This window comes from Mizuhopecten yessoensis, unplaced genomic scaffold, assembly GCF_002113885.1.
Source record: "Mizuhopecten yessoensis strain PY_sf001 unplaced genomic scaffold, ASM211388v2 scaffold8937, whole genome shotgun sequence".
Taxonomy (NCBI): Eukaryota; Metazoa; Mollusca; class Bivalvia; order Pectinida; family Pectinidae; genus Mizuhopecten; species Mizuhopecten yessoensis.
Window position 1 is genome coordinate 50764 of NW_018407797.1, and position 27086 is coordinate 77849.

Genomic DNA, 27086 nt, shown 5'->3' on the forward strand with positions numbered 1-27086 from the left:
GCCTTGTCTTTCCCCAAACATGCACGTATAACGTTTATGCAGTGGTATACAGTAGTCCTAGTGTTTCCCCAAACATGCACGTATAACGTTTATGCAGTGGTATACAGTAGGCCTAGTGTTTCCCCAAACATGCACGTATAACGTTCATGCAGTGGTATACAGTAGGCCAAGTCTTTCCCCAAACATGCACGTATAACGTTCATGCAGTGGTATACAGTATGCCTAGTCTTTCCCCAAACCTTCACGTATAACGTCCATGCAGTGGTATACAGTAGGCCTAGTCTTCCCCAGATATGCACGTATAACGTTCATGCAGTATGATACAGTAGGCCTAGTCTTTCCCCAGACATGCACGCATAACGTTCATGCAGTGGGATATACATTTTTGTAGTAGGACTAGTCTTTCCCCAAACATGCACGTATAAAGTTCATGCAGTGGTATACAGTAGGCCTAATCTTTCCCCAAACATGCACGTATGACGTTCATGCAGTGGTATACAGTAGGCCTGGTCTTTCCCCAAACATGCACGTATAACTTTCATGCAGTGTGATACAGTAGGCCTAGTCTTTCCCAAGACATGTACGTATAACGTTCATGCAGTGGGATATACATTTTTGTAGTAGGCCTAGTCTTTCCCCAAACATGCTCGTATGACGTTCATGCAGTGGTATACAGTATGCCTAGTCTTTCCCCAAACCTTCACGTATAACGTCCATGCAGTGGTATACAGTAGGCCTACTCTTTCCCCAAACATGCACGTATGACGTTCATGCAGTGGTATACAGTATGCCTAGTCTTTCCCCAAACCTTCACGTATAACGTCCATGCAGTGGTATACAGTAGGCCTAGTCTTCCCCAGATATGCACGTATAACGTTCATGCAGTATGATACAGTAGGCCTAGTCTTTCCCCAGACATGCACGTATAACGTTCATGCAGGGGGATATACATTTTTGTAGTAGGCCTAGTCTTTCCCCATACATGCACGTATACCGTTCATGCAGGGGGAAATAGTAGGCCTAGTGTTTTCCCAGACATGCACGTATAACGTTCATGTAGTGGGATATACATTTTTGTAGTAGGCCTAGTCTTTCCCCATACATGCACGTATACCGTTCATGCAGGGGGAAATAGTAGGCCTAGTGTTTTCCCAGACATGCACGTATAACGTTCATGTAGTGGGATATACATTTTTGTAGTAGGCCTAGTCTTTCCCCATACATGCACGTATACCGTTCATGCAGGGGGAAATAGTAGGCCTAGTGTTTTCCCAGACATGCACGTATAACGTTCATGCAGTAGGATACAGTAGGCCTAGTCTTTCCCCAGAAATGCACGTATAACGTTCATGCAGTGGAATACAGTAGGCCTAGTCTTTCCCCAAACCTTCACGTATAACGTCCATGCAGTGGTATACAGTAGGCCTAATCTTTCCCCCAACATGCACGTATGACGTTCATGCAGTGGAATACAGTAGGCCTAGTCTTTCCCCAAACATGCACGTATAACGTCCATGCAGTGGTATACAGTAGGCCTAATCTTTCCCCAAACATGCACGTATGACGTTCATGCAGTGGTATACAGTAGGCCTAGTCTTTCCCCAAACCTTCACGTATAACGTCCATGCAGTGGTATACAGTAGGCCTAGTCTTTCCCCAAACATGCACGTATAACGTTCATGAAGTGGTATACCGTAGGCCTAGTCTTTCCCCAAACATGCACGTATGACGTTCATGCAGTGGGATTTAGTAGGCCTAGTTTTTCCCCAAACCTTCACGTGCACGTTTAATGTGATACATATACAAAACTTTGCTCATGTAAGGTATGTTTGCAAGTGGTCACAAATATCAATCCGAAGACTCCTAAGAAGCAATACAAAATTATGTTTACCTATTGACAGTACATACAATCTTAACTTCCTTCGTTCTCCCTACTATAAAACACTCTCAAGTACCAGCAAAAGGCATACATGATAAAACTATCTATATGCCTCACTTTTGAAATAACAAACCAACAATGAACAACTGAAGCTTATACACACCTATTTATACTCTCCTCTTTACAAAATCTTGACCCTCGGAAAGTATGTTAAACAGGGAATCTAGTTAAACGATTTGCACTTAAAGATCCCTCTGCTGGATTTCCGGGAGTTAAGTCTGCTAAATAATACTATGTACACAGAGAAGTGTTATGTTGGGCTAATATTGGCTTTGACGTGACATACAAAATTCCAAACACATAAAATAGAAAAGTGAATTAGTATTCCCACACCCACCTTTATTAGAACACTTTGGCATTTATGCATAGCTAGATTGTTCCTCTCCTGAGAACAATAGATGTGAAGCATTATCAATCAATTAACTAGAATTTTGTTTTTGTGAACAAAAACATATGTCTCCCCTTATTAGCCAATGAAAAAACTCTGGTATAAAAAATTAACAAAGGGCCATATCGCTTTATATAGTGCACGATACCCGAATTTAGAATGCGACACTCCTACTTCCCAAGATATATTAAAACTTTAGCAAGTTTGGTCAACGTAGGTGAAATACATGTAAGATGGAAGTTATACCGTTGACAAACTTCGTTATTAAAATTAAACAAAGAGCCATAACTCTGTATATAGTGGGGCATTAAATCTGATTTTAGTGTGAGAGATTCCGCCTTCGCAAGATACATCAATATGGTAAGTATGGTCAACGTAGGTGAAATAACATGGAACTTATGCTCCAGACAAACTTCTGCATTGAAATTAAACAAAGGGCCATAACTCTGTATATAGTGAAGCATGAGACCTAATTCTATTGCACTGCACACCTCCTGTGGGTGATGCAGATATAGTTCAAGCTTGATCAAGATATCTTTAATGGTTTGAAATTTACGGGCCGGACAAGGATTTACTGAGGTGAAGGTCACAGTGACCTTATTCCAGTGCACTGCACACCTCCAGTGGGTGATGCATGCATACCTAAAGTTCCATCAAGATATCTTAATGGTTTAAAAGTTATGGCCCGAACAATTTCGATTAAAAGAAGCAGAAGAAGAAGAGGAAGAAGAACCAGTACTAAAACAATATGTCTCCCTTCATTTGAAGGGGAGACATAATAATTACGCTGACTGCCCATACAAACAAATGGCATTTTCTGTAAGTAAATGTCCATTTTACTATCTTAGTTACATACATATATCACTTTATTTAGGTATAACTTTCTAAATAAATATTACTGCTAAATGCAAATACTGAAATGAAAGAAGATCAAACTAATTTCCTGCTACTCTGTATATATTTGGGCACAGAACATGACTTCAGTACTCGACACTCCTCCTTCCCATGACAGGTTTAGCAAGTTTGATGAATTGTTATTTACTTGTAAATTTAATTTGAGATAGTTTGTGTTTTTCGCCACCCTGTCTTTTTTTTGCATTTTGATAGCTTTGCTAATATTGCTTGTAACGCGGCCTTGGTTTGAATATCGGTTCCATGTGCTTGCTGGTGCCAAGTGGATTGCTTGCTTGAAATATTTTTACACTTAAAAGTTTTTTGCGAACAGTTACCTTCGGCTGCACACAACTAACTTTAGCTTGGAATTGTTGCCCAGTTAATTTTTTTTAATATGCATTTTAGGTTTTTTTCTTGTTACCAATGTTATTAATTCCATTGTACATTAACACTTTTCTAAACAACGTTAACCTTCACCTTGGGTTTGGGCTATCATTTGTACTACATTGTATAACATAGTCTAATTTGAGTATGTATAATGAGTATATGAATATTGCCTGTTAGTTAATGTTGGGTATTAAAGCCAATTTTAAATTTAGTTATTCTTCTGTCTTCATTGTTGTACAATAAAATAGGTAAAAGTATGTGAAATAGTAATGGAAACTTATGCTCCAGACAAAATATTGTCGACATCAAGCCAGCCAAACAAATGTCAATACCCCATAACATTATATGTTCGGTCTTACACAGATATGAAACAAGGTTACCGCAAGCGGTATATAATACGCCCGTCACATTGAATGAGCAGTTGTTTGTATGATTGAAATATATGAAGTATTTGTGAGTAATTGATATTGAAAGAGAAATCATTCAACATAACTGGTAGATCAATGAGTGCAATTCAACATCATGGAACACATGCATCGCATTAATGAAACCAAGGGGAATAACTCCAATAATTACGGTCGGATAATGGCGGTTATCGAACTTGTCCGAGGTTTCATGGTAATTAACCTTGTTGTGAAGTTTGAAGTTAATCCGTTAATAATTACTCGAGATATCGAGCGGACACTGTTTCGGCAAGTCCATAAAGGGGCATAACTCCACAAATTATGGTCGGATAATGGCGGTTATCGAACTTGTCCGAGGTTTCATGGTAATTAACCTTGTTGTGAAGTTTGAAGTTAATCCGTTAATAATTACTCGAGATATCGAGCGGACACTGTTTCGGCAAGTCCATAAAGGGGCATAACTCCACAAATTATGGTCGGATAATGGCGGTTATCGAACTTGTCCGAGGTTTCATGGTAATTAACCTTGTTGTGAAGTTTGAAGTTAATCCGTTAATAATTACTCGAGATATCGAGCGGACACTGTTTCGGCAAGTCCATAAAGGGGCATAACTCCACAAATTATGGTCGGATAATGGCGGTTATCGAACTTGTCCGAGCTTTCATGGTAATTAACCTTGTTGTGAAGTTTGAAGTTAATCCGTTAATAATTACTCGAGATATCGAGCAGACATCGTTCGCATGCCCGCCCGCCCGCCCACGTGATAACATAATACGTCCCCGTCTTCGACGGGCGTATAAAAAGTTTAAAATCAAATATTTCTAAATTTTAACGACATTCGATTTCAAGCAATGTATATTCTTATATTTTTAACACCTGATGTGGATTTACTAGTTCTTAATGACCCTATACAGGAGGTAAAAGGGGCACAAACAAGTTTCAATTCAATGAATATGAGCAATTTGTAACACATTAAAGCCTGTTCAAGAGACCAGACTTACTTGATGTACTAAGAGATCCTCTGCATTAAGAGATTACCTTTAAAAACTCCCAAATGCAGTCTGATTTTGAACAAGATCATCTGCAATAATAAACCATTTGATGGAATTGCAAAGGTGATGTTTGAAACAGTTTGTACAAGCTTCGTATCGTACACCATTCAGTTTGCGACACTTATGGCAGTTATACCAGTAGGTCTGCAACATCTATGTCGTTTTATTTTTTAAGCAGAAACTGTACAAAGAGGTATTTAACATAATTAACTAAACAAAAGGTTAAATGGGCCTGTATCGTCCACCTTTTATGCGGTACTGTACAATTCCCATGTAAGTGACCTTCATTGTGGGTCAAATGACTAAAACCATCACAGAATCACCAACTAGACAGTCATACTGTAATATGCTTTATTTCCGCTCAGACATATACTTTTTTGCAGTATGTTTAAAAAGAATGGATAAAAGACTAACATAGTTTTCAATTTGTGGTTTGATATTTCAAGTTTAGTGACATGAAATGTTTGCAGCATGTTGAATTTTGCAGACTCAACTTACTGCAAAAATCGCTAAAATAATTCATAACATAACTAACCCTACAGGATTTTTTCATTAGTCCTTTTTGGCTTCCAGTCTTGAGTGAATAACTAATTCCAAGTCTCTTTTGGCCACCGGTTTAGAGTGCNATACTTTATTTCAAGTCTCCTTCGGCCACCAGTCTGGGATATTGGACTTAACGACTAGATCATCCTCCGTCTCTGTTTTAACACTGAGTTTTTTACTGGCCTCTGCTATCCGTAAAAGACCAAGTCCATATTTGCCCACATGGCCTCGTACTTTCCCCGCAGATTTTCCAGTCTCGGTGGCAATGTTAGCTCCCGCTGACACATTCTGAGGTTCACTAAAAAGATAGAAAGAAATCAGTTCATGATATGTTCATGGAAAAAGATAATTCACTTCATCTGCAAATGCAGAGATTACAAATTAAGAAATAAATAATGTAAATCTCGTACCAATACTATCCAATAGAGCAATAAGATTCATTATATAAAGAACAAGTAACCCTGTATTGTTGTATACCCGACATCTGACCTTTGATCTTTGACCTTCAGTCACAACTAAGATGCTTCTTCGTGTTACTATATTTACCTTTGGCATGCATGTTCGCTCATGTATTTGTACAAACCAAATTGAAGTTGTGGTTATGACACCAATTCTATTTCTGTCGAATATCCCCAGTAAATAAGATCGCTGGACTGCTGATCTGTCAATAAGTTTCATTGAAGTTACATCTGCAAAACACTAAATGACCTATAAAATATTTTGCTGACATTCCCTTCATTATTAATGAGAAAATGATGTTTGAGAATGATAACCAGGTAATTTTAGACCTTGACCTTTGACTTTTAGCCTTCAAAATCCACATACATCTTTCTAGTGACATGCTTCAAATCCAAAATTAATCAGATAATAGTAATGTTGACATTAATCTTCAGCCTCTGGAGCATTCTAAATTACTAATACATGTATCTTCATTTGATTTAGTGGAATAACAAATTAGGTTTTTTATAATCCAATCATTAATTTTGAAATTTTATTTTTTTAAACCGAGTCCAAGTTTATAAAGCTTTCCACATTTACAACCTAGTGAATTTGACATTCACCCTTTGAAAGATAAAGCTTTGAATAGGTTGACCCATGTCGTTTCATGGCAGATTCTCTATGACTGCTAGCATTGTTTTTCCAGCTTTTGTGGTTTCAAAACCCTTAGTTTAAGGTTGTCAAGATTATTTTCAATTATTTTCATAAGTATGTTCTTTACTTACACTTCAAACAGGATAGGCATGAGACGCTTGCGAGTGACTCCTGTGTGAAATGTTCTGGCTGTCAGCTCCTGGCCAATATAACAGCCCTTGTGGAAACACACTGAAAAGTAATATGAAGCTTTGTCACTATACAGTAATGTGTGGATCAGTTGAAGACTTTGAACATATTTGACCCTTGTGACCTTCAAAATAGGTCAATGTTATTCATTTGGATGGCATATAAGTCGAGATCATTATGTTAAACAAATTTAAATTTGCCTTCCATCCGAGCAAGCAACACACAAAAATAAAGACTCCATGCTTTATGGATTTGAAAAAGCTACTTAAAGAAAAACAAGATACTAGATAGTGGAAGGACTGAAGAAATAACTTAAGGAAAATGTTTTTAACACAGTCACATCTATATGTTAACGTCAAACTTTTGTTTTTTCTCGCGTTCTTTTTTTTTGGTTAGTTTGCCGCCCACAGCTACAATTTGATAACTTATATATTATGAATAAAAAGTGTATCATGTTACAGTTTGTTAAAAACAAAGATTTCAGAACTTTTTGATTAGGACAGTGGCCATGTTCCAAAGGTGTAATTTTGACTACTCTTATATAATTTATTTCATTCCACACACACAAAATTGACAAACATATGTGACTAAATCTGACAATCTATCATTTTAGCATGACCTACCCAACAGAATTAAACCCCTTATGCCAGCAGTCCAACCTGCACCTACCAAATTACCTTACCAGGGTTCAAACACTTGGATAGTTAGGTGGCAGTGTTAGGGTCAATAACAACCTTGGTTAGTTAGGAGGCAGTGTTAGGGTCAATAACAACCTTGGCGGGTCAGGTGGCAATGTTAGGGTCAATGACAACATTGGTTAGTTAGGTGGCAGTGTTTGGGTCAATAACATCCTTGGTTAGTTAGGTGGCAGTGTTAGAGTCAATAACAACCTTGGTTAGTTAGGTGACAGTGTTAGGGTCAATAACAAATTTGGTGGGTCAGGTGGCAGTGTTAGGGTCAATAACAACCTTGGTTAGTTAGGTGGCAGTGTTAGGGTCAATAACAACCTTGGTGGGTCAGGTGGCAATGTTAGGGTCAATGACAACCTTGGTTAGTTAGGTGGCAGTGTTTGGGTCAATAACAACCTTGGTTAGTTAGGTGGCAGTGTTAGGGTCAATGACAACCTTGGAGGGTCAGGTGGCAGTGTTAGGGTCAATGAAAATTTCAAAATATATAATAAAAGGACTAGTGTTGATAAATGCCTCACCTCCATTTAGATAGACAGCATTACTCTCCAGGGGGAAACAGTTCCCCGGGGGTAGGTCCACCACACCCTCCCCTATACCTGACTGGTATCGCTGTCTGTGATAGTCTTCCTCACACTTTTCTTCTTTAATCCCAAACCCTAAAAAAAAAAATATATATATACATATCAAACTAGAAAATGTCTGTAAGACATGAATGCCTCCTTGGCCCTTTGGTTTACCTAGAAATAGCAACAGTGACCTTGGTTTTGACCTTGGGATCCTGAGATAAGAACTCATCTGAGGTATTTACATACTTGATAAACTCCGATGAGAATCTGTTAAGAAATGAAGTTGGTAGAGTCATGACTATGAATCAGACGAGATTGGACAGATATGGGTAACACTATTCCCAATCTCCCCCACCTCAATTTAAAGGGGAAGGGGTGGTTGTGAAAAAAGCCTCTCCATATCTCTATGACACTTGATGCAAAATCAAAAGCCAAATTATCAATAGAAACTTTACCTTTGAGTACAGATGGTGAGCTGTCTGCTATGATTCTCCAACCAAAGCTGTTCACTCGAGGATCTTGGGTTGCTGATATTATTCCTGGCAGATGCTTGTCAAGGGAAATCTTCTGATCATCACCTTGACACAGAGCAGCAAACACCTTGTGATCCTCTGACACATCAGCAATGTCAACCTGAAAAATAGAGATATAGTTGTAACAGAGAAGAGAGTAGTGTGATTCTACCAGGGGATCGAACCCGCTATCCCAGACTTCCTAGTAGGCTGCTCTACCACTGAGCTAAAGGGAAATTCCCTCTAGAGTAAAGCTAGAAGTCAACTGTAATTGTATGTGTAATTCAAATCTGCCACACTACTCCCCCTTTTTAAATGTGTTCGCCCCCATACACCACAACTCAGGTTCTAACTCCCTGTCACTACAGGGAGAGCTATGGACACCATTTGAAACAGGAAAGAGAATAGTGTGCTTCCACCCGGGATCGAACCCACAATTCCTAGGTTCCCAGTCGGACACTTTACCACTGAGCTAAAAGGAAATTCTGTCTAGCTTAAGCTAGAATGTGACTGTAATTCTATGTACAATTAAAATCTGCCACATAGTGAAACCTGTCTAATCTGACACACTGTGAGAGACAATATATATTAAACGGATTAACCTATCCAATCAGACACCCTGTAAGACACAATATACAGGTCAGATTAGGCAGAATGTCAGGTCTTATTTGGTAGTGTTTATAAGAAATGTTATGTTTAATTAGACAATAAGTCAAAATAACAAGAGGATTAGAAATATTTTGTTGTAAAATAAACAATTCAATGTATTATGTTGTGCAGATGTTCAAACAAATATCAACTTTTTAAACACTTTAAATAATATTCTGAAAAAAAATTATAAGAATAATAACATGACTTTTAATGGATATCCAAACACTGTTTCATCGGAATGCCAGTTGCTACAATGGAAGTTATTATAAGCCTTTCTACTTTAGAGCAGACAATTACAGACATGTAGGTTATGTCACAAGATGTCTTTTGATTTTTTTGGGGATACCTAAATTCTGTGCATCTTATCGGAATAAATTAAAATATTTCAGATTAAAACATTTTATAAACAAGAGGCCAAGAGGGCCTGTATCGCTTACCTGGAAATGTTAGTAAAATTGAAGTTGGAATAGCTAGATGTTGCTGGTAGTGTACATGTATTACATGGTTAGTCAGGGGTTATATTTATGGAATTGGACAAAATCCTGTCATTCCTACAGGAAAAGAAGGATTTTGAAGAATTTGCTTTGTTTCCTCTGTTGGGCCCCTTCCCTCGGCCCCTTCCCTCTGCCCCAAGGGGGGTCAGACTCACCTTTGATACAAAATCAGGTCGCCTTTATTTACCCAATGATGTTTTAGACAAAATATGGACAAAATTCTTTTATTCCTACAGAAGAATAATTTTCAAGAATTTGCTAAATTACCTCTATTGGCCCCCACCTCTCAGGCCCCAGGGGGATCAGACACACCATTTACACAAAATTGATTTCCCTTCCGCATAGGTGATACTGTTCAAATTTGGTCAAAATACCTTCATCCTAACAAAAGAAAAAAGGATATTAAAGATATTCCTCTATATCCCTTATTTGGCCCTGCCTCTCTGCCCCCAGTGGGGTCAGTGGTTCCCCTTCACCCAAGGATACTTCATACCAAATTTGGACAAAATCCTGTCATTCCTACAGAAGGACAAGGATTTTGTAGAATTTGCTATATTTCCCCTATTGGGCCCCACCCCTATGCCCCAAGGGGGGCCACACCAAGATCAAGATGCAAGGATGTTCCAGACTAATTTAGAATCCTTTAATCCCTACTGTAGAAGAAGGATTTTAAATGTTTCACCTCTATTTCCCCTTTTCGACCCCGCCCCTCTGCCCCCAAGGGGGTCACAACCACTGTTTTTACAAAATTGAGTCCCCTTTGCCCAAATATGCTCCAGACTAAATAAGGATAAAATCCTTTAATCCCTATGATAGAAGAAGGATTTTAAAGGTTTTACTTCTATTTCCCCTATTCGGCCCCGCCCCACTGCCCCCAGGGGGCCCACACCCAGCGTTTATACAAAATTTAGTCCCCTTGGCCCAAAGATGCTCCAGACTAATTTAGGATCAAATTCCTTTATCCCTATGGTAGAAGACAGATTTTAAAGGTTTTACCTCTATTTCCCCTATTCGGCCCCGCCCCACTGCCCCCAGGGGGGGCTACACCCATCGTTTATACAAAATTGTTTTCCCTTTGCCCAAGGATGCTCCAGACTAATTTAGAATAAAATCCCTTAATCCCTACGGTAGAGGAAGGATTTTAAAGGTTTTACCTCTATTTCCCCTATTTGGCCCCAACCCACTGCCCCCAGGGGGGCCACACCCACGGTTTATACAAATTTGAGTCTCCTTGGCCTAAGGATGCTCCAGACCAAATTTAGTCAAAATCTATTTAGCCGTTCAGGACAAGTAGCATTTAAAAGGAAAAGTTGACGGACGGACGACGGTTGGACGATGGAGTCCTTCGGACCAGGTGAGCTAAAAATTACCGGTATATAACATTTGTAAACTCAAATTGTTAAAAAAGTAAAAAAAACTTACTGGTACTTATTTTACTTTTTGTAATCTCATTCAATCGGAAATTTTGTTAATACACACTTAAATAGAAGAAAGAAAATGCATCACCAGACCAGGATTCAGACCTGGGACCTCAAAACTGTAGATACAAAATTGTAGACATCCCAACCTATACGGCCATCTGGTGACCAGCAATTAATTGACCCGGTCCAGTTTTTTCTTCATTCCTCTCACTTTTTTTCTCACCCCTAAGACAACACTATATACAACCAAGGTTTGGGTATATCCTTGTCAAGCATTCACCCAGTTCTTGAAACAAGGATTGGTCACAGGCACCAATGTAACAGCAGAGGAAAATGCACATTCAGACCGGGCTTCGAACCCAGGACCTCCAAACCCCAACTAATCCAGACACCTGGTCACCTGTGTTTAACTCTATCCAGTTCAGTTACCAAAACTGCAAATTGAGCAGAGTCAGTACAGCCATAGTTTCACATTTTTAAAATTAGGAACATGCAACATTTTGGATCCAAAATCTGACAAAAACTCACCTTCTTCCTGATTTTATATCTTTTGAGGAGTTTGATGAGCTCTGATGTGACATTTGCGTCACTCTCCAACAGGAGGACAGAGTTCCCTGATACATCCGTGGAGTGGTACATTAATAGATCATACAGAACACGACCCTGTAATACAAAAATGTCATACAGAACATGACCCTGTAATACAAAAATGTCATACAGAACACGACCCTGTTATATAAAAATGTCATACAGAACACGACCCTGTAATACAAAAATGTCATACAGAACACAACCCTGTAATACAAAAATGTCATACAGAACACGACCCTGTTATACAAAAATGTCATACAGCACAAAACCCTGTAATTCAAAAATAGCATACAGAACATGGTCATGTAACACAAAATGTCATACAGCAAACGATAATGTAATAAAAACATGTCATAAAGAACACAACCATATAGTACATAAAGGATGTTCAATGGTTTCCAGATGAAAACATTATACATTTCATGAGTATGGCAGAAAATTAACATTTTTCACAGGTACGAAGCAGGACTGAAAATATCTGTAAAGAAAAGAGGCTCAATGATCCTGTTTCACTGACATGTCGTTTTCATTAGAACTAGGCAAGAAGTTAATATGTTCATACAAACTTGAGACCATGATTGCCACTATATTTCTGATTGACCAGTCAATAAAATAAGACTTGGTAATGACATGAATATTTGTACCATGTTAAAGTTTGGATAAAATTGATCCATGAGATGAGAACTTAATAAAAAACAAGAGACATAAATTCAGCTTATACAAAAATAATTTTCTTTAAATTGTATACTTGTTTTGCATAAAATTCAAATTTTTAATCCAATAATATATTATTGTTACATATTGAGTTTACCTGTACATTGAGCATCAAAGTATACAGACTGGGAATTTTGCCTCCAACAACAGCGACATCGTTTGTGACCAGACCCTGGAGGAATGGGACCGTGTCAGGCCCCTTCAGTCTAATTATTCCACGACTCCTCAAAGGATGAACGCTCCACTTTGCCCCTATTACATCATCACTGAAATGCCTGAGAGATTGGACTGTTACGGTTTTTAAAGATGTCAAACATTGGTGGCAGTGTTTACATTTGTAACAGGGATGAGACTGGATGGCTGCTCTCTGGGAAACGCCTTGCAAACTCCTTAGTTGTGACAGTAAACCCCTCATGTCTACAGAGCTTCATACGCACTTTAGGGAGAGAAAAAACAACTACATAGATACCTGTTAATTTAAGTATTCAGATGGTTTCTTCAGATATTCCTTTCGACTGATATAAGCTAATCAACTATACCTACTCACATCCACTGGCCAACCCACAAGTATTTCTCACTAGAGTACTTGTACTTCTAAGAGGTGGAGCTGCAGTTTAAATTCAATTCAGTTTAATTCAAATTTATTGATATTGCAGCATACACGCATAGAATTCAAACATTTTAATAATTAATGTATCGTCTGAGGACCTGTTTCTGTGCAATCTTTGTGATGTCATTGTTTACTTGGTAGTGAAAGCAAACAATTTGCATAGATCTGTGAGAATGTCAAAGAAAATTAACCAAATACCAGTAAATGAATATTACTCAAAAACACATGGAAAAGAGGCATTTCCATCACCTTTATTCTTTCAGATTCAAAACCTTAGAAATACTCACGAAAAATGTATATTTTTTCTAATACGTATACATTGTATATATATATATATATGCTACATTTCGTCATTGTCTGCTCAACAAAATCTTGTGACTGTCATTTAAAAAGTTTTGTTGTGATTAAAAATGAAGCAGATACAAAATTCAAAATTATTTAGTAAACCTTTTACAGATACTCTTTCATCTTTTTGTACCGTAGCAGTATTTTTTTATTTACAGTTAATATATAAAACGTGTGCTATAAAAAGACAGGCACAGAAATTGGTCACATTATAGTGGTGTTCAATGTCGAAGAGGATATTGAATAAGTGATCATTGTAGAGTAATAAAGGAACTGATTGCAAAATGACTTCACAGTTAAAATTAAAAGCTAAACATTGTTGATAAACAATGTAAAGCAACTAGTTGCTTAATTTTGCTCCTCTTCGTTTATTCGGCAAATTTCACATTAAAGGCTCAGAAACGAGTCACCTGAAGCTACGTACAATCAAACTAATGTCATGAATAAGCCAATCTGGCGCACTGTGGGTAGACAGATATAAACTAAAAAGCTAAACAGTAAATGCTTGACACATTATATTAATTTACTTCATAACGTCAGTTATCTAGATTCTTACATATTCTTCATCATTTAAAATTGGAAAAAATACAAGAACGAATACCTTCGTTTTAAGGTCACACCAGTTAGCTTGACATATAGCTCCCAGGTCGAAGAAGTTATCCAACTGCTGTAACCTTGTCAGTAACTGTTCCTATCTAGTTTCGTTTTTATAAAGGGCGATAACTGTGATGCAACATTACTCTCTTAAAAATACAGATATTTTCAAACAAAAAAAAAACCAAAAAAATAAATATGAATTTTCTTGGTGCAATATTAGGGTTGATAGGATTTAAATTCTCATTAATATTGACTTTTGTAGAACATTCAGCCCGAAACTACTACTTCCGGATTTGACACGAGCCACCGGCATTTGATATGATGACTATCGAAACTCACGGTTGAAAGTGATTACATACAGTCATCTGCGATGATTGGCAACCTAGTGCTGAGACTCATTCATTATGTGCTTTCTCTCGGGATATTTGTCAAGCATTGGATTCTCCATTTTCCATATCTTGGCTTCGCTTTCCAACAGAAAGCTTTGGCCGGAAGTCTAAGTTATGGTCTGCAAACACAGATTGAAGCTGACGCAAGATCGTTTCAAAAGTTACCACATCATTTGGGTTTGCTAGTCTTGGAGAACGATGTCTCATTTTCAGACATTGCTAACTTAATTGTCTGGTCGATAACCCTTGGAATTTCCTATATCAGCGTATTTGATATCAATGGTGAGGCCAGTTTTTAAGTTGTCAGGTCGTTTCGGTAACAAGACGAAAGTCGTTTCGGGACTTTTTTCGGGTCGTTTCGGGACATGTCAAAAGTCGATTCGAGATTTTTCATGTGTTTTTAAGTTTAAACAATCGATTGGATAAAAGTTATTACAAATTAGCATAGCCTTCTCCCGTCATACAATATATACATTTAGTGATTTACCATTTCCTGATTTTAATAAAACATGAATAAATATATATAATATTCACAGACACGGAATACACAACATAAAAACATCGTTCAAAATATATTGCTGGATTTGATGAATTGATACACATGACTAAAATATATTCTTCCTATCAATAACGAAAGAAATTGAATGTTGAATTTCAAAAGTTCCTCTAGATCTGTATTTAATAATGAGATTAGTTTCACCAGGTAACAGCAACACACTGTCAATCGGGTAAATGTTGGTAGGTATCCTCTCAAGCACTAGCAATCTATTAACCCTAATGATCCTAAGCACGTGACACAGGTCATAATCTAAAACCATACTTGTGTATTTACAGGACTTTTTATGAAACGGGAGCGAAATGTAATTTATAAATGAAAAATATATATGTCCGGAAATGACTTGATTAAGTCCTGAAACATCATGTGTCATGTCCCGAAACGACTTTGGGACGCCTGAATGACTTGTCACAGAAACGACCTGTTACCGAAACGTGTACGACTAGCATTCGTTTTGAAACCGTACCTTTGCCCAATAAGATGGTTCAACTTAATTAGTGACTTTCAGTTACACATACATGTATAGTTGATATTAACTTGATTTTTCACGCAGTGGCAGATATAAATTGTGCATAGGCTTACGGTGACCTTCTAGCTTTGCATAAAAGGGAATTTCACTGAAGCTCATGATCAGTGGTAGAGCGCCCACTTACTGGAAGTCTGGGATCGCAGGTTGGTTCCCCAGTGGAGGCAGAACCTTGGTTGCAGTGTTCCAGGGCAAAATCAGTTTAAAAGAGGGAGTAGTGGGGCAGATTCTAAATGTTCATATATAAGGATTATAGTTGCCTTTGATTCTAGCTCCGTGCTAGAGGGAATTTCTCTTTAGCTATGTGGTAGAGCGTCCAACTACTTAAGTCTTGGATCGCAGGTTTGTTCCCCAGTGGAGGTACACTACTCTCTTTCCTGTTACAAATGGTGTCCCTGGGCCTCCCTGTAGTGACAGGGAGGTAGAACCTGGGTTGTGGTGTTAGAGGGTGAACACATTTACATAAAAACTTGGGAGTGGTGTGGCAGATTTTAATTGTACATAGGAATATGGTCGACTTCTACCTTCGCGCTAGAGGGAATTTCCGTTTAGATCAGTGGTAGTGCGTCCAACTAGGAAGTCTGGGATCATGGGTTCAATCCACCAGTGGAATCACACTACTCTAGATCTCCTGTTACAACGATATTAACTTGATCTGTGGAGGGAGATCTCCACATAAAATGGCCTCCGAGAGGTTGGCAACCCTGAAAAATTGTGTGTGGTCTGAAACAGCAATTAAATGGACAGTTCGAAAGGTTATAAGTTTGCCTTTGATTTTCCAGTCAAAGATTAAAAAAAAATAACAAATTGAATAAGCATTCCAATATTACTCTCAAATGCCACCAAATAGCACCACAGATCTTCTAGATTCCAACTTTTTTTTCTTGCCTCGGTGCCGTTTATAGTCCAGCTGCTCACCTGGTTATCTAGAGGCTCAAAGACTAAAAACAATCTAATTGGAATTCATATATATAAGAAAGAATAGTAAATTAGTAAATGCAGTAACGCAATTATACATAACAATAGAATATGTTATTGTTTTATATTCTCATTGTGTATTTACCAAGGAATTATCATTCCATATTTCTGTTCCTAGCCCCTGTCCTAGAGGTGAGCTACATTGTACTTAAGAATTGTTACTTACATGTGACCTGGGCGTTAAATGTTTTTTTCTGACTATTAAAATTTTAAAGCTGGTGTTCATTTCGTGTTTTTTTGTTGTTGCAGGTGAATTCAAAAGAAAACATGACCTTTTAAGAGAAGAGATACGCAAAAGTCAGCAGTCCATATCTGACACAGAGAATAGCAAACACAATATACATATACATTCAAGTTTTACTGACAGACGAAATGTCTCTCAAAATGGTAAGTTTTACTGATAGTCACCAACTGTAAGTACCCACATTGATATCATTTTTTGTATTTTAAGGAATACAATAGAACATTTATGTCTTTCACCTTGAACTATTATTCCCTTGGCCTTATGATGTCACATTGGATTTTCTAATAAATTATGAGTTACATTTCAAAACTGAATGTGATGAAGATTTTGCACTGCATTGTTTCGAAACGGGTGTGTTCACATGCTATAATGTAGGCCTATACATTTTATTTTATTTTAATAGCTGGTTCCAAGCTGATGACTAGCAGGCTACTTTTGCCAGCAACCGACTTTTAATGATAACACTGCACTGATTAAAATCCAAATAATATGATGAAAGACAATGCTTTATTAACTGCGATATGTTTCATCTCTTCTCAGGTTGTCACAGTGGCAACAGTGTGCACATACAGTTGCTGAGTACAGAGGATGGTCGGCATGATTTGGTTCAGACCGCCCGCGAGCTCTGTCTCGAGGTGATGGAGAAACGACGAAGGATAGACGATATATCACCTCAATCTTTAGATAATTTATTGCAAGGTAATCAAAGCACATGTAAAGAGCAAGGTCATGTAAAGAAAATGAAATAAATTATTGTGGCAGTAATATCATTGCAATTAAATACTGCATTCAGAAATGGTATAACTCTTTCCTCTGGCTTCTGATTGGCCCCTAGCTAACTCCAATCAACATTTGACATTTGACCCCTCACTTTATTAAGTTTGCAATTGAACTATATATCGCTAGGAAGCACTGACCTCTGTACAGTATGCATCTATGAAGTATCTCAAACAGTATTGTGCTGTGCAGAAATATAGCACATAATAAAAACACAATAAAGATTTGAACTTTGACCCAACATGTGACCTTGACCTTAGATGTTTTAACTGTATGGACACATTACCCACTCATACAGCTATCAATGAAGTTAAAAAGATGTTGAGTCTTTTTACGAAGTAATTAATGACCTGAGTTAAACCACCTGCTGTTTTCTTCATCTTGGATATTCGAGAGTTGCATGCAAGACACCTTTCACTAACAATTCATATCCTTCTGTGAGGTTCCATAAAAGCATTCAGCCGTTTAGTAGTTACAGACCAAGAAAGGAAATGTAGAACTGAGGACAAGTGGTTTGTATTAGTCAAGTGTATATCAAATGTATATAATCAACTGTTGTGCTCACCTCAAAACAGGATCAACTGTTGCCTATGACAAACAGTTTTTATTTCTATTTTATCAAATTTAGTTTTCTCCAACTATTTATCCATTGTTTTCTCCACTCTTCAGAAATTCATAAGTTCCCTGATCCTGACCTGGTGCTTAAGTTTGGTCAGACAGATTCTCTGTTGGGTTACCTCCCCTGGCAGATGAGACTTGCAGAAATATTGTAAGTATAACCGTATTGTAAACGTCATCCAAAGAATGTCTTATCAGTACAGATGTTAATAATTAACCTGGGGAGACTTCAGGAAGTACTTCTTTTCAGTGAAACATATTTATAGCAAACCCCAGGAGATCTTAGAAATTAATATATCCATAGTAAAACCTGTATATAAAAAAAACCAAGGTACCAAAAGAATTCAGATTTTGCAACAATTCCAAAATTCCTTCCTAAAGGGAGTTGTCAATTACTGTAAAACTTGTTCACATAACAATTTGACAATCCCTAGGGGATCCGTTCACAAAACTATTGCTTGCTACGTGAACAAATATCAAAAAATTAATTATCCAAAATTAAGTCACCATATTGATTTATAAGTGTTCATCATAGTAAGCATGCTTCACTGTAATCTGGTAGAATTCTGACTGACCTCTGTTTGGTATTTCAGGTGCATTCCATCACATACATCTATTCGATACAAGTCATTCAGTACAGCAATTCAAAACTTCTCCAGTATCAACCAGCGCTTCGGCAAGTAGAAGAAACCAGCAGCAGTAAGGATCCGTAGGATAAATTCATCACCATATACTATTACTCCATGTCTGAAGAATACAATCATTCATCAGTATATACACCGCGTCAGGAGACCTTGGTGGAAATCATGACAGCATTGTCTATAGAAATTAGTCCTCTGTGAAGTGTTATATGTCTTTCAATCCAGTGAGTTGAGTATGATGTCGCTTATCTCTGTCGTGTACAAGTATGTGTTAGCATGTAACGAGTAAGACTGGGGATTTTCGATGAACAATTCGTTGAATTATTTGCCACATGTATTATCTTTTTAACAACTTCAAGAATGGGGATTTTTGAAGAATAGTTTGTCCAGAAATTTGTAGGTCAATGGCATATTCCTTAAAATCAAAGAAGCTAAATTTGGGGAGTCATACAGATTATCGTAATGATCTACTGAAAGCCCGTATTCTAGAAATCTTTATTTCCCGAGTTGTTTGATATGTAAATATGTTATATCAGGGTCTTGTCATACTGAGAAGAAAAATCTGTTATAAGTTCAGGTAATGAATTGACAAAAATAAAAATATTCTATAAAAATTTAAGTATCAAATTAAAGGGTAATTTTGTGCATGAAATTATAGTTTAGATACAACATGTCAATCTACCTTTGTTGTAACAAAGCAAATTAAGCTAACTTAGTAAAGGTACTTAAAACAGTTTATCTTGTGTTTAATACAATAAAGCAAAGTGTAATATGGACCCCAGGGGAAGTTACAGAAGAAGTCGGTCGATAAAAGAAATGGTCAATTTGATGTATTGGGCAACTGAAAATGGAACATGATATTTTAAAGAGGAGTTCACTTAAAGGCACTTGATATCAAACAAACTAAATTATATACAATATATGTATTTTTTTAGGAAATAATGATATTAACCAGACTTTGACATTAATAGAAATCTACTGTATTACACATCATGAATTCAAGCCTAACCTAGAGTGCTTCATACAAACTAACATTTTCCCCGACATATTTTTAATCATATCTTATTTATCTGACAAAGGCAAGTTAATTTACAAATGGTATAAATAACAATTAAAAAGGAAGAATATCAGGGATACATTATCTGACCATCGTGAATCTGGGAATCTGCTGTTACCAAACATTTGTTTTATTTCAGGAAAGTAGTATTTTTTCCTGCATGGCTCCAGTTTCAGACTGGGAACGAAATCCACTCAAATCATGACATTAGAATGCATTTTCATTTGTGATTTTCTAAAACTTTTTTAGTATTAGCGTTTTGCTATAGCTGGCACCTATGAGTTTCACAATCATTGATTGAACATGTTCAACCAATTGAAATGCTTCATGCCAAATGCCCAGTGAAAATGAGTGTTTGTTCGTAGAATTTCTATTTTTGATACAAGATCATCCATGCTGTGCTTGAGCACATCATTTCTACACAAACAGCCATATTTGACCTGACCTAAAACACAAACAAAAGTTGTAATCACTTAACCTGTGTTAAAATCACTTACAGCTGGAAATTTCTAGATCTGACCCGAACAAAAAGAAAACGGTTTGCTGGGCGGCATTTGTCCTCAGTAGTGAGACAATTTTATGAGGATGGCTAATATTTGTACACAGTTTTGCATACTGAAGAAGAACTTTATTAAATTCTGTTTCACCTTGAAAAAGTCTCTGTATGTTTGTGACATACAATGTAGTAGGTACAGAAGCAGTTCTGGCCTGAACCTACCTGGGTTATAGTGATCATCTTTCTGTGGCTCACCAAAGAAACCAAAAACAATCTCTGCAATTGAGATCAACATAATGCAATGCATCTGCTAGGGAAATGTATGGTTGGCCTTTAAGTTGATAAAATTAACAATTTACTCACAAATACTCTTAAAAAAAACAAAGATTTTTTCATCAATACCAGGAATAAATTCAAATACAGAGTAAGGATAGTTTGGCATTTCATAATACAACGTTTTTCAATCAATTTAAGTCAATATATCACTCTACTTTATGTTGATAGGATTGATATATTACTTTTACTTAACTGTAAATCAAATTTGGAGCTGGTTTATTTTATATTACTTTTTGGTAGCTCTTTTTCTTTTTTAAATGCTAGCAGGTTTTTTTTCTTTTTTGCTTTTTAATGTGATTACCATATAAAATATCATGATGAAACCCATTCTGAAGCTGTGATTAACGTATGTTAATGATTTTATTGGATTATGTAAATATACAGTAACAACTAGATTCTTGTAATGGTTGCTGTTTCTTAACTCATTTACCCCTGACATTTAATGATGAACTATTCCAACCTTTGAGTTGGAAGAGTTCAAATGTGTCTTCAGGAGTGAATGAGTTGAGTTAATTTATTTAATACTACAGTGTAGTAATTACCTTTAAAAGGATAAGTTAAACTTTGTTTTACCTACATCATTTGTTCAGCATAAATGTGGCATTAAGGAGGGATTTCGGGATATGTTGAGAGGGATAAATGAGGTGATGTTTATGAAAATTGGGACTTTGAAAGGAATTGGGGCTTTATGGGTCATTTTTGGCCTCATAAAAAGTAAAAATTTCAAATTGAATTTATTTATCAATTTCTGTTATAAACATCATGTTGGTTAATTGGGGCTATCTTACTCGGTGAAAATGTTTTCCAATGCACATGTGTAGATGCCCTACTATAGCAACAAAATTACATTGCTATGCAGAAATAGCCAATATATGGTGTTTTTGGATAACTGGCATGCAGAAATGAAAGCCTCTGCATGTGACAAACAAAACTTACTTTCTAAGAATGAACACTGGTATGACAATGTTTAAGCATGCCAAATATCAATTAGTTTGTTGCATGCGGAGGCTTTCAAAAATAGAAGAGTGTTTAGTTAAATTCCTTCAAAATGGCTAATTTTCAAGAATATAGTGCAAAACAGACGATAACTCGCGCATTTTATTATGAAAATGGGGATTCATGTCTTTCTTTGTAATGCCATATCTCCTAAACCAGTTGTCGAATAAATCTGAAATTTCATATTTGCGTACATATTTTTAATATAATAACCAATTCTAAATCCCTGACGAGGCCAGAAATGACCCTAGATGCCCGTAGTTCTTTGTTAGCAGTAAACAATAGGGAAATGAAAGAAGGGATGTTATTACAAGGTTTTTGGTGTATGTTGTATACTAATTGATAAGTACCGGTAACAGAATATTTTTGTGATGTACCTACATGTACCTATATTTGACATATTGGTTTATGATAGTTGACATACTGGTACAATTTGTATGTGATGCATTTTTTACCAACATGTATCTATGTTTGACACGGTCTGGTATTGTGGAGAAGGTAGGCTCCTACATGTAAATTTGATAAACTGGGATGTTATGTAAGACTATATCAACTATAAAAGTGAAAAGTGTAGCATTGAAAGTCACAAGTTAATGAAAAATAAAGAGGAATGTATGTGAAAATGAAATGTCAGGTCAACCCTACTTCAGAGAGTACCTGTCTATTACTACCACCTCTCTACACTGGAACTTGTCAGACTTGTTTTTTCTATATCACCCGACTGCCATCTATAACTGCCATTGGTCCTTTGGATACAACCTGTGTTTATTCTATAGTCAATCCAGTCTGAGAGACCGACTGTCTTTATATGGTCAAACCTGACAGAGACCACCTGTCTATAACTACCCCTTGTCTATAATTATCACATTTCTATACCGACCTCTTGCCTATAACAGTTAAACCTGCCATAGAGACCTATTACTCCTTTCTGTGTCTCATAACCACCTGTCTTAAGAGACTACCTGTCTATTACTACCGCCTGTATCCGCCTCTGTCTGTAATTGCAACCTGTCTATACCACCGTCTTACCTGCTTTACAGATTATTTGTCTACAAGAAAAAAGCTGTTTGTATATCAACAACAACTATTAGATAAAAACTACTTATGAAGTTATAGTTTTGCTCCCTACTTTTGTTTTTCTTTACCAACAAGTTCTTTTGTTAAATATTGACTGCAGAATTAATATACTTTTACACAACAATTTCCCCATCGTGGTGGTATGGATGTATGTGGATGTGGTATACCTGTATTTATAGCGGTAAATGTATCGAGGACATCAATGGCATGTAGCCCTTTGTCAAAACAAAAATTTTGCTAAGGGAGATAACTCCCACTTACTGTGAATCTTGAAACATCGCACATGCCACTTTTCAGGTTTTCATGTAACACTTGAAATTAATAAATTTAAGTCTCTTCTGTTAAACAGGTTATTTCTATAGGTTTAATAACTGATTTCATTTTACCTGCAGAGGGACAAATAACTAGGTTTTTCAGTCTTGAAAACACCTTCAATGGAATAGTTATTTAAATCTCCTAAACAACTAGTTGTCTTTAAAAAGATCTTTTATTTTAAGGTTCAAGTCAATTTCAAGGGATATAAAATAAGATTTGACATATTTGGAACTAGAATGTATGATTATAATTGTGGGTGAAGGTACATGGAATATAGGTATTTTTAGAAGATTACTGTTATAAAGTGCATGTACGTTTTTTTCTGTTGAATTGAGAATGATGTAATGTGCTTGTAGAAAGGAGATAAAATCATTGGGGAACTATTTATATATAATCATATATTGCTGCAAGTCTCATTATTTTGTAATAAAGAAAAAATCATAAAATTGTTTGAGTGGATTCTATATTTATTCATTCACACAAATATAACAATTTATCACATAACTGACCCATTTTACTATGTCATACGGCCACGTCATAAATATGGTATTACACGCTTGAAATAAAACCTAAAGGTGCTGTGATTGGTCATAGCTGTGGGGACGTCGCTATAAGTACTACATTTTCACTTACTGTACCACATGATACATTTACTATTATTTTAAATGAATTCGAAATGTTCATTTTGTCATTATAATTTTCATTGCATAAATAAATGTCCAGTACTGGAAAAAAGTACCTTACACTGCGCAGAACGACAAAACGATGATCAGAGTACTATGGTTTTAACTGTGTTGAGTCGGCTGAGAACACACAACTTTCATCATCTGATGGTGGGCTATTCAAACGACCTTTCGTCCGTGGTCTGTCGTATGTCCTTAAACAATTGTTTTTATCGCTATTTCTCAGAAAGAACATAGGGATCTTTCTCAAATTTGACATGTAGGTTCCCCTTGATTTGAAGTTGTGCATGTTTACTTTTAAGACTTATCTGTTAAACGAAATGGCCAAAAGGCGGCTACTTGGATTTTAACAGTGAATGTTTGTTACCGTTTTTTCTTATACAGATCTGGAGGGATCTTTCTCAAATACTGTGTGTAGGTTTCCCTAAGTCTGAAGTTGAGCATATTTACTTTTGAGACTGATTCCAAAAAAACGAAATGGTGGAAAGGTGGCCGTCTTGGATTTTAACAATGAATGTTAGTTATTGCTATTTCTCATGATGGATCTTTCTCAAATGTATTACATTGGTTCCCCTTTGTCTGTAGTTGTGCATGTTTACTTTTGAGACTGATCAGATTAACAAAATAGCCAACAGATGGCCATCTTGGATTTCAATAGTGAATGTTTGTTATCGCTATTTCTCAAGAAGTTCTGGAGGGATCTTTCTAAGATTTGATATATTGTTTCCCCTTGGTATGTAGTTGTGCATGTTTACTTTTGAGACTGGTTAAATAAACAAAATGGCTGACAGACGGCCATCTTGGATTTTGACAATGAATGGTTTGTTATTGATTTTTCTTTGGAAGTTTTGTAGGATCTTTCTCAAGTTTGATATGAAGGTTCCCTTTGGTCTGTTGTTGTGCACATTTGCTTTTGAGACTCATCCGATAAACAAATTGGCTGTCATGAGACCATCATGGATTTTGATGATGAATGTTTGTCATCGCTATTTCTCAGGAAGTTCTGGAAGGATCATTCTCAGATTTGACATGTAGGTTTCCCTTGGTCTGTTATTGTGCATGTTTACTTTGGAAAGTGATCATAAAAACAAGATGGCCACAGAAGAACTAATGAGATCTTTTTGACATTGTAATGATTGGATCTATTTCTCTTGCATTTAAAACTAGTAAATACATGAAACGGTGCATTTACTGTTTACATGACTTGATCAAACAGATAATAGAAAAGATCAGACTGACATAAACTAATGAAGATGGTACAATGGTGGGCGCCAAGATCCCTCTGGGATCTCTTGTTTTAGCCCACCATCATCATCCTTCCTTCATTCTGTCAGTCAGTCTGTCCTTCAACAATTCTTGTAAGCTCTATTTCTCAGAAAGTGCCATAGGGATCTTTCTCAAATTTCACATAATGATTACTCCATGGTCCCTAGTTATGCTTATCAAAATTTGGGACTGATCATAAAACGAAGGTGGCCGACTGGCAACCATCTTTAATTTGAGAGTGAAAGTTTGTTGGCGCTTTTTCTCAGAACATACCTAAGGGATCTTTCTTGAATAGCACAGGAGTGTTCCCCAAGGTGCGTAGTTATGCATATCGATTTTGGGACTGATCACAAAATGAAGATGGCCAACAGGAAGCCATCTTGAATTTGGGAGTTAAAGTTTGTAAGCGCTATTTCGCAGAACATCCCAAAGGGATCTTTCGCAAATTTGGTATGAAGGTTCTCCTTAGTCCTTATAGATACCTGTTTACTTTTGAGACTTATCAGAGGAGCAAGTTGGCCGTCACTAGTCTGGTATGGTCCCTGTCCAGTGCGGGACACATGATTTTATTAATATCTTATTCTAATGTAGCATGTGCCGTAATGGGATTGTCTACTACTATGTAAAGGGACGTATTATCGGCAAATAGCTTAATTGTGGAATTGATTTCATAAACAATGTCATTAATATATACAAGAAATAAAAGAGGGCCGAGGATCGAGCCCTGAGGTACCCCAACTATGATAGATGCCCAGTCCGACTTACAACTATTTAAAATCACCCTTTGTTTCCTTTTATTGAGAGTCTTTGAACCATTTTAGTAAACTACCAGATATGCCAAATTTGAAAAGTTTGAAGAGGAGACCTCGATGCCAGACTCAGTCGAAGGCTTTGCTTACGTCACAGAAAACAACTCGAATTTCTTTGCCTGAATCTAAGGCTTTACCGACGTCATCGGCTATGCTAATGAGTTGATTTATGGTTGAATCTCCGGGTGTGAAGCCTGAATCTTGATGACAGTTGGTAAATAGACTATTATCACAAAAGAAATTATGTAAATATTTGAAAACACAGCGTTCAAAGACCTTTCCAGTGACACTCAGTAAATATATTGGACGATACTTTTTTACATCATCACGATTTTCTTTCTTATGGACTGGAATTACGTTCGCCTCCTTCTATAGCGATGGCATTTTTGACAAAGAAAGCGATTTATTAAACAAGAAGGCAAGAGGAACACACAAAGCTGACGCCGTCTCTATAAGGATTCTAGGACTAATCAAGTCGGGTCCCACGGCCTTTGAAGCATCAAGATTTACCATTACATCTTTTACATCGTTGCTTGTTATAGTAATTTCACTGAGGCTGTAGGGAGTATTGATGGTGTTATCTTCCGGAAGTAGCGTAGCAGAATCATCCACAGATGATTGACTAAAAAAGTAAGTATTTAATACGTTAGCTTTATCAATGTCAGCGTCATAGCATTTCCCATCATGCAGTAAAGGAGGAATTTGTAGTTTTAATAAAATTATGAACAACTTTCCACCATGTTTTATTACGATTATTATCTGTTAGTTGAGAAGATAGTTTGTTGAGATACCTTTGTTTCGCCTGCCTAATTATGTTCACACCTTTATTACGAACACGTTAGAATTCTAACCAATCTATTGAACTGTTACTTAGTTTTGACTTAGTATGCAATTTCTTACCTTTCGTAATTGTCTTTCTAATATTGAAACACATCCACGGTAAATCCTTACTTTTAACTATAATAGATTTGTTTGGAATACAGAATCTTCGCAAGTTCATCAATTCTATCAGTTAGTAGATTACATGAATGATCTATATCATTAATATCGAGGCATGACCAGTCAGTCTCTCTTAACAATGTTCTGAACTGCTCAAAATTAGCATATTTATACAGCCATACTTTACGAGTAAATGACTTTGATAAAACTTTAGGAATATCAAAAATACCATATATATATATACAGGACAATGATATCGCATTGGTTGATCCAGGAAGGATTTTCCAACGAAAGAACGATTCAA

At 36.7% G+C, this 27086-nt stretch overlaps 2 protein-coding genes across 2 annotated transcripts; one reads left to right on the forward strand and one right to left on the reverse strand.

The window, feature by feature from the left end:
• Window positions 1-5399: 5399 nt before the first annotated feature.
• Window positions 5400-14191, reverse strand: LOC110456892 (putative transferase CAF17 homolog, mitochondrial). The gene is made up of 7 exons (XM_021507930.1): window positions 14084-14191; window positions 12625-12963; window positions 11751-11885; window positions 8600-8777; window positions 8097-8234; window positions 6832-6931; window positions 5400-5906 (listed from the first exon to the last, which is right to left on the reverse strand). Exons 2-7 carry the CDS (start codon window positions 12940-12942, stop codon window positions 5702-5704), a joined length of 1074 nt encoding a protein of 357 aa, XP_021363605.1. The 5' UTR covers window positions 12943-12963; window positions 14084-14191; the 3' UTR covers window positions 5400-5701.
• Window positions 14192-14369: 178 nt separating this feature from the next.
• On the forward strand, window positions 14370-23534 carry LOC110456884 (dehydrodolichyl diphosphate synthase complex subunit nus1-like). Its single transcript, XM_021507919.1, has 5 exons — window positions 14370-14750; window positions 16778-16915; window positions 17313-17471; window positions 18219-18318; window positions 18761-23534. The coding sequence occupies exons 1-5, from the start codon at window positions 14450-14452 to the stop codon at window positions 18849-18851; spliced, it is 789 nt and encodes a 262-aa protein (XP_021363594.1). The 5' UTR covers window positions 14370-14449; the 3' UTR covers window positions 18852-23534.
• Window positions 23535-27086: the final 3552 nt, after the last annotated feature.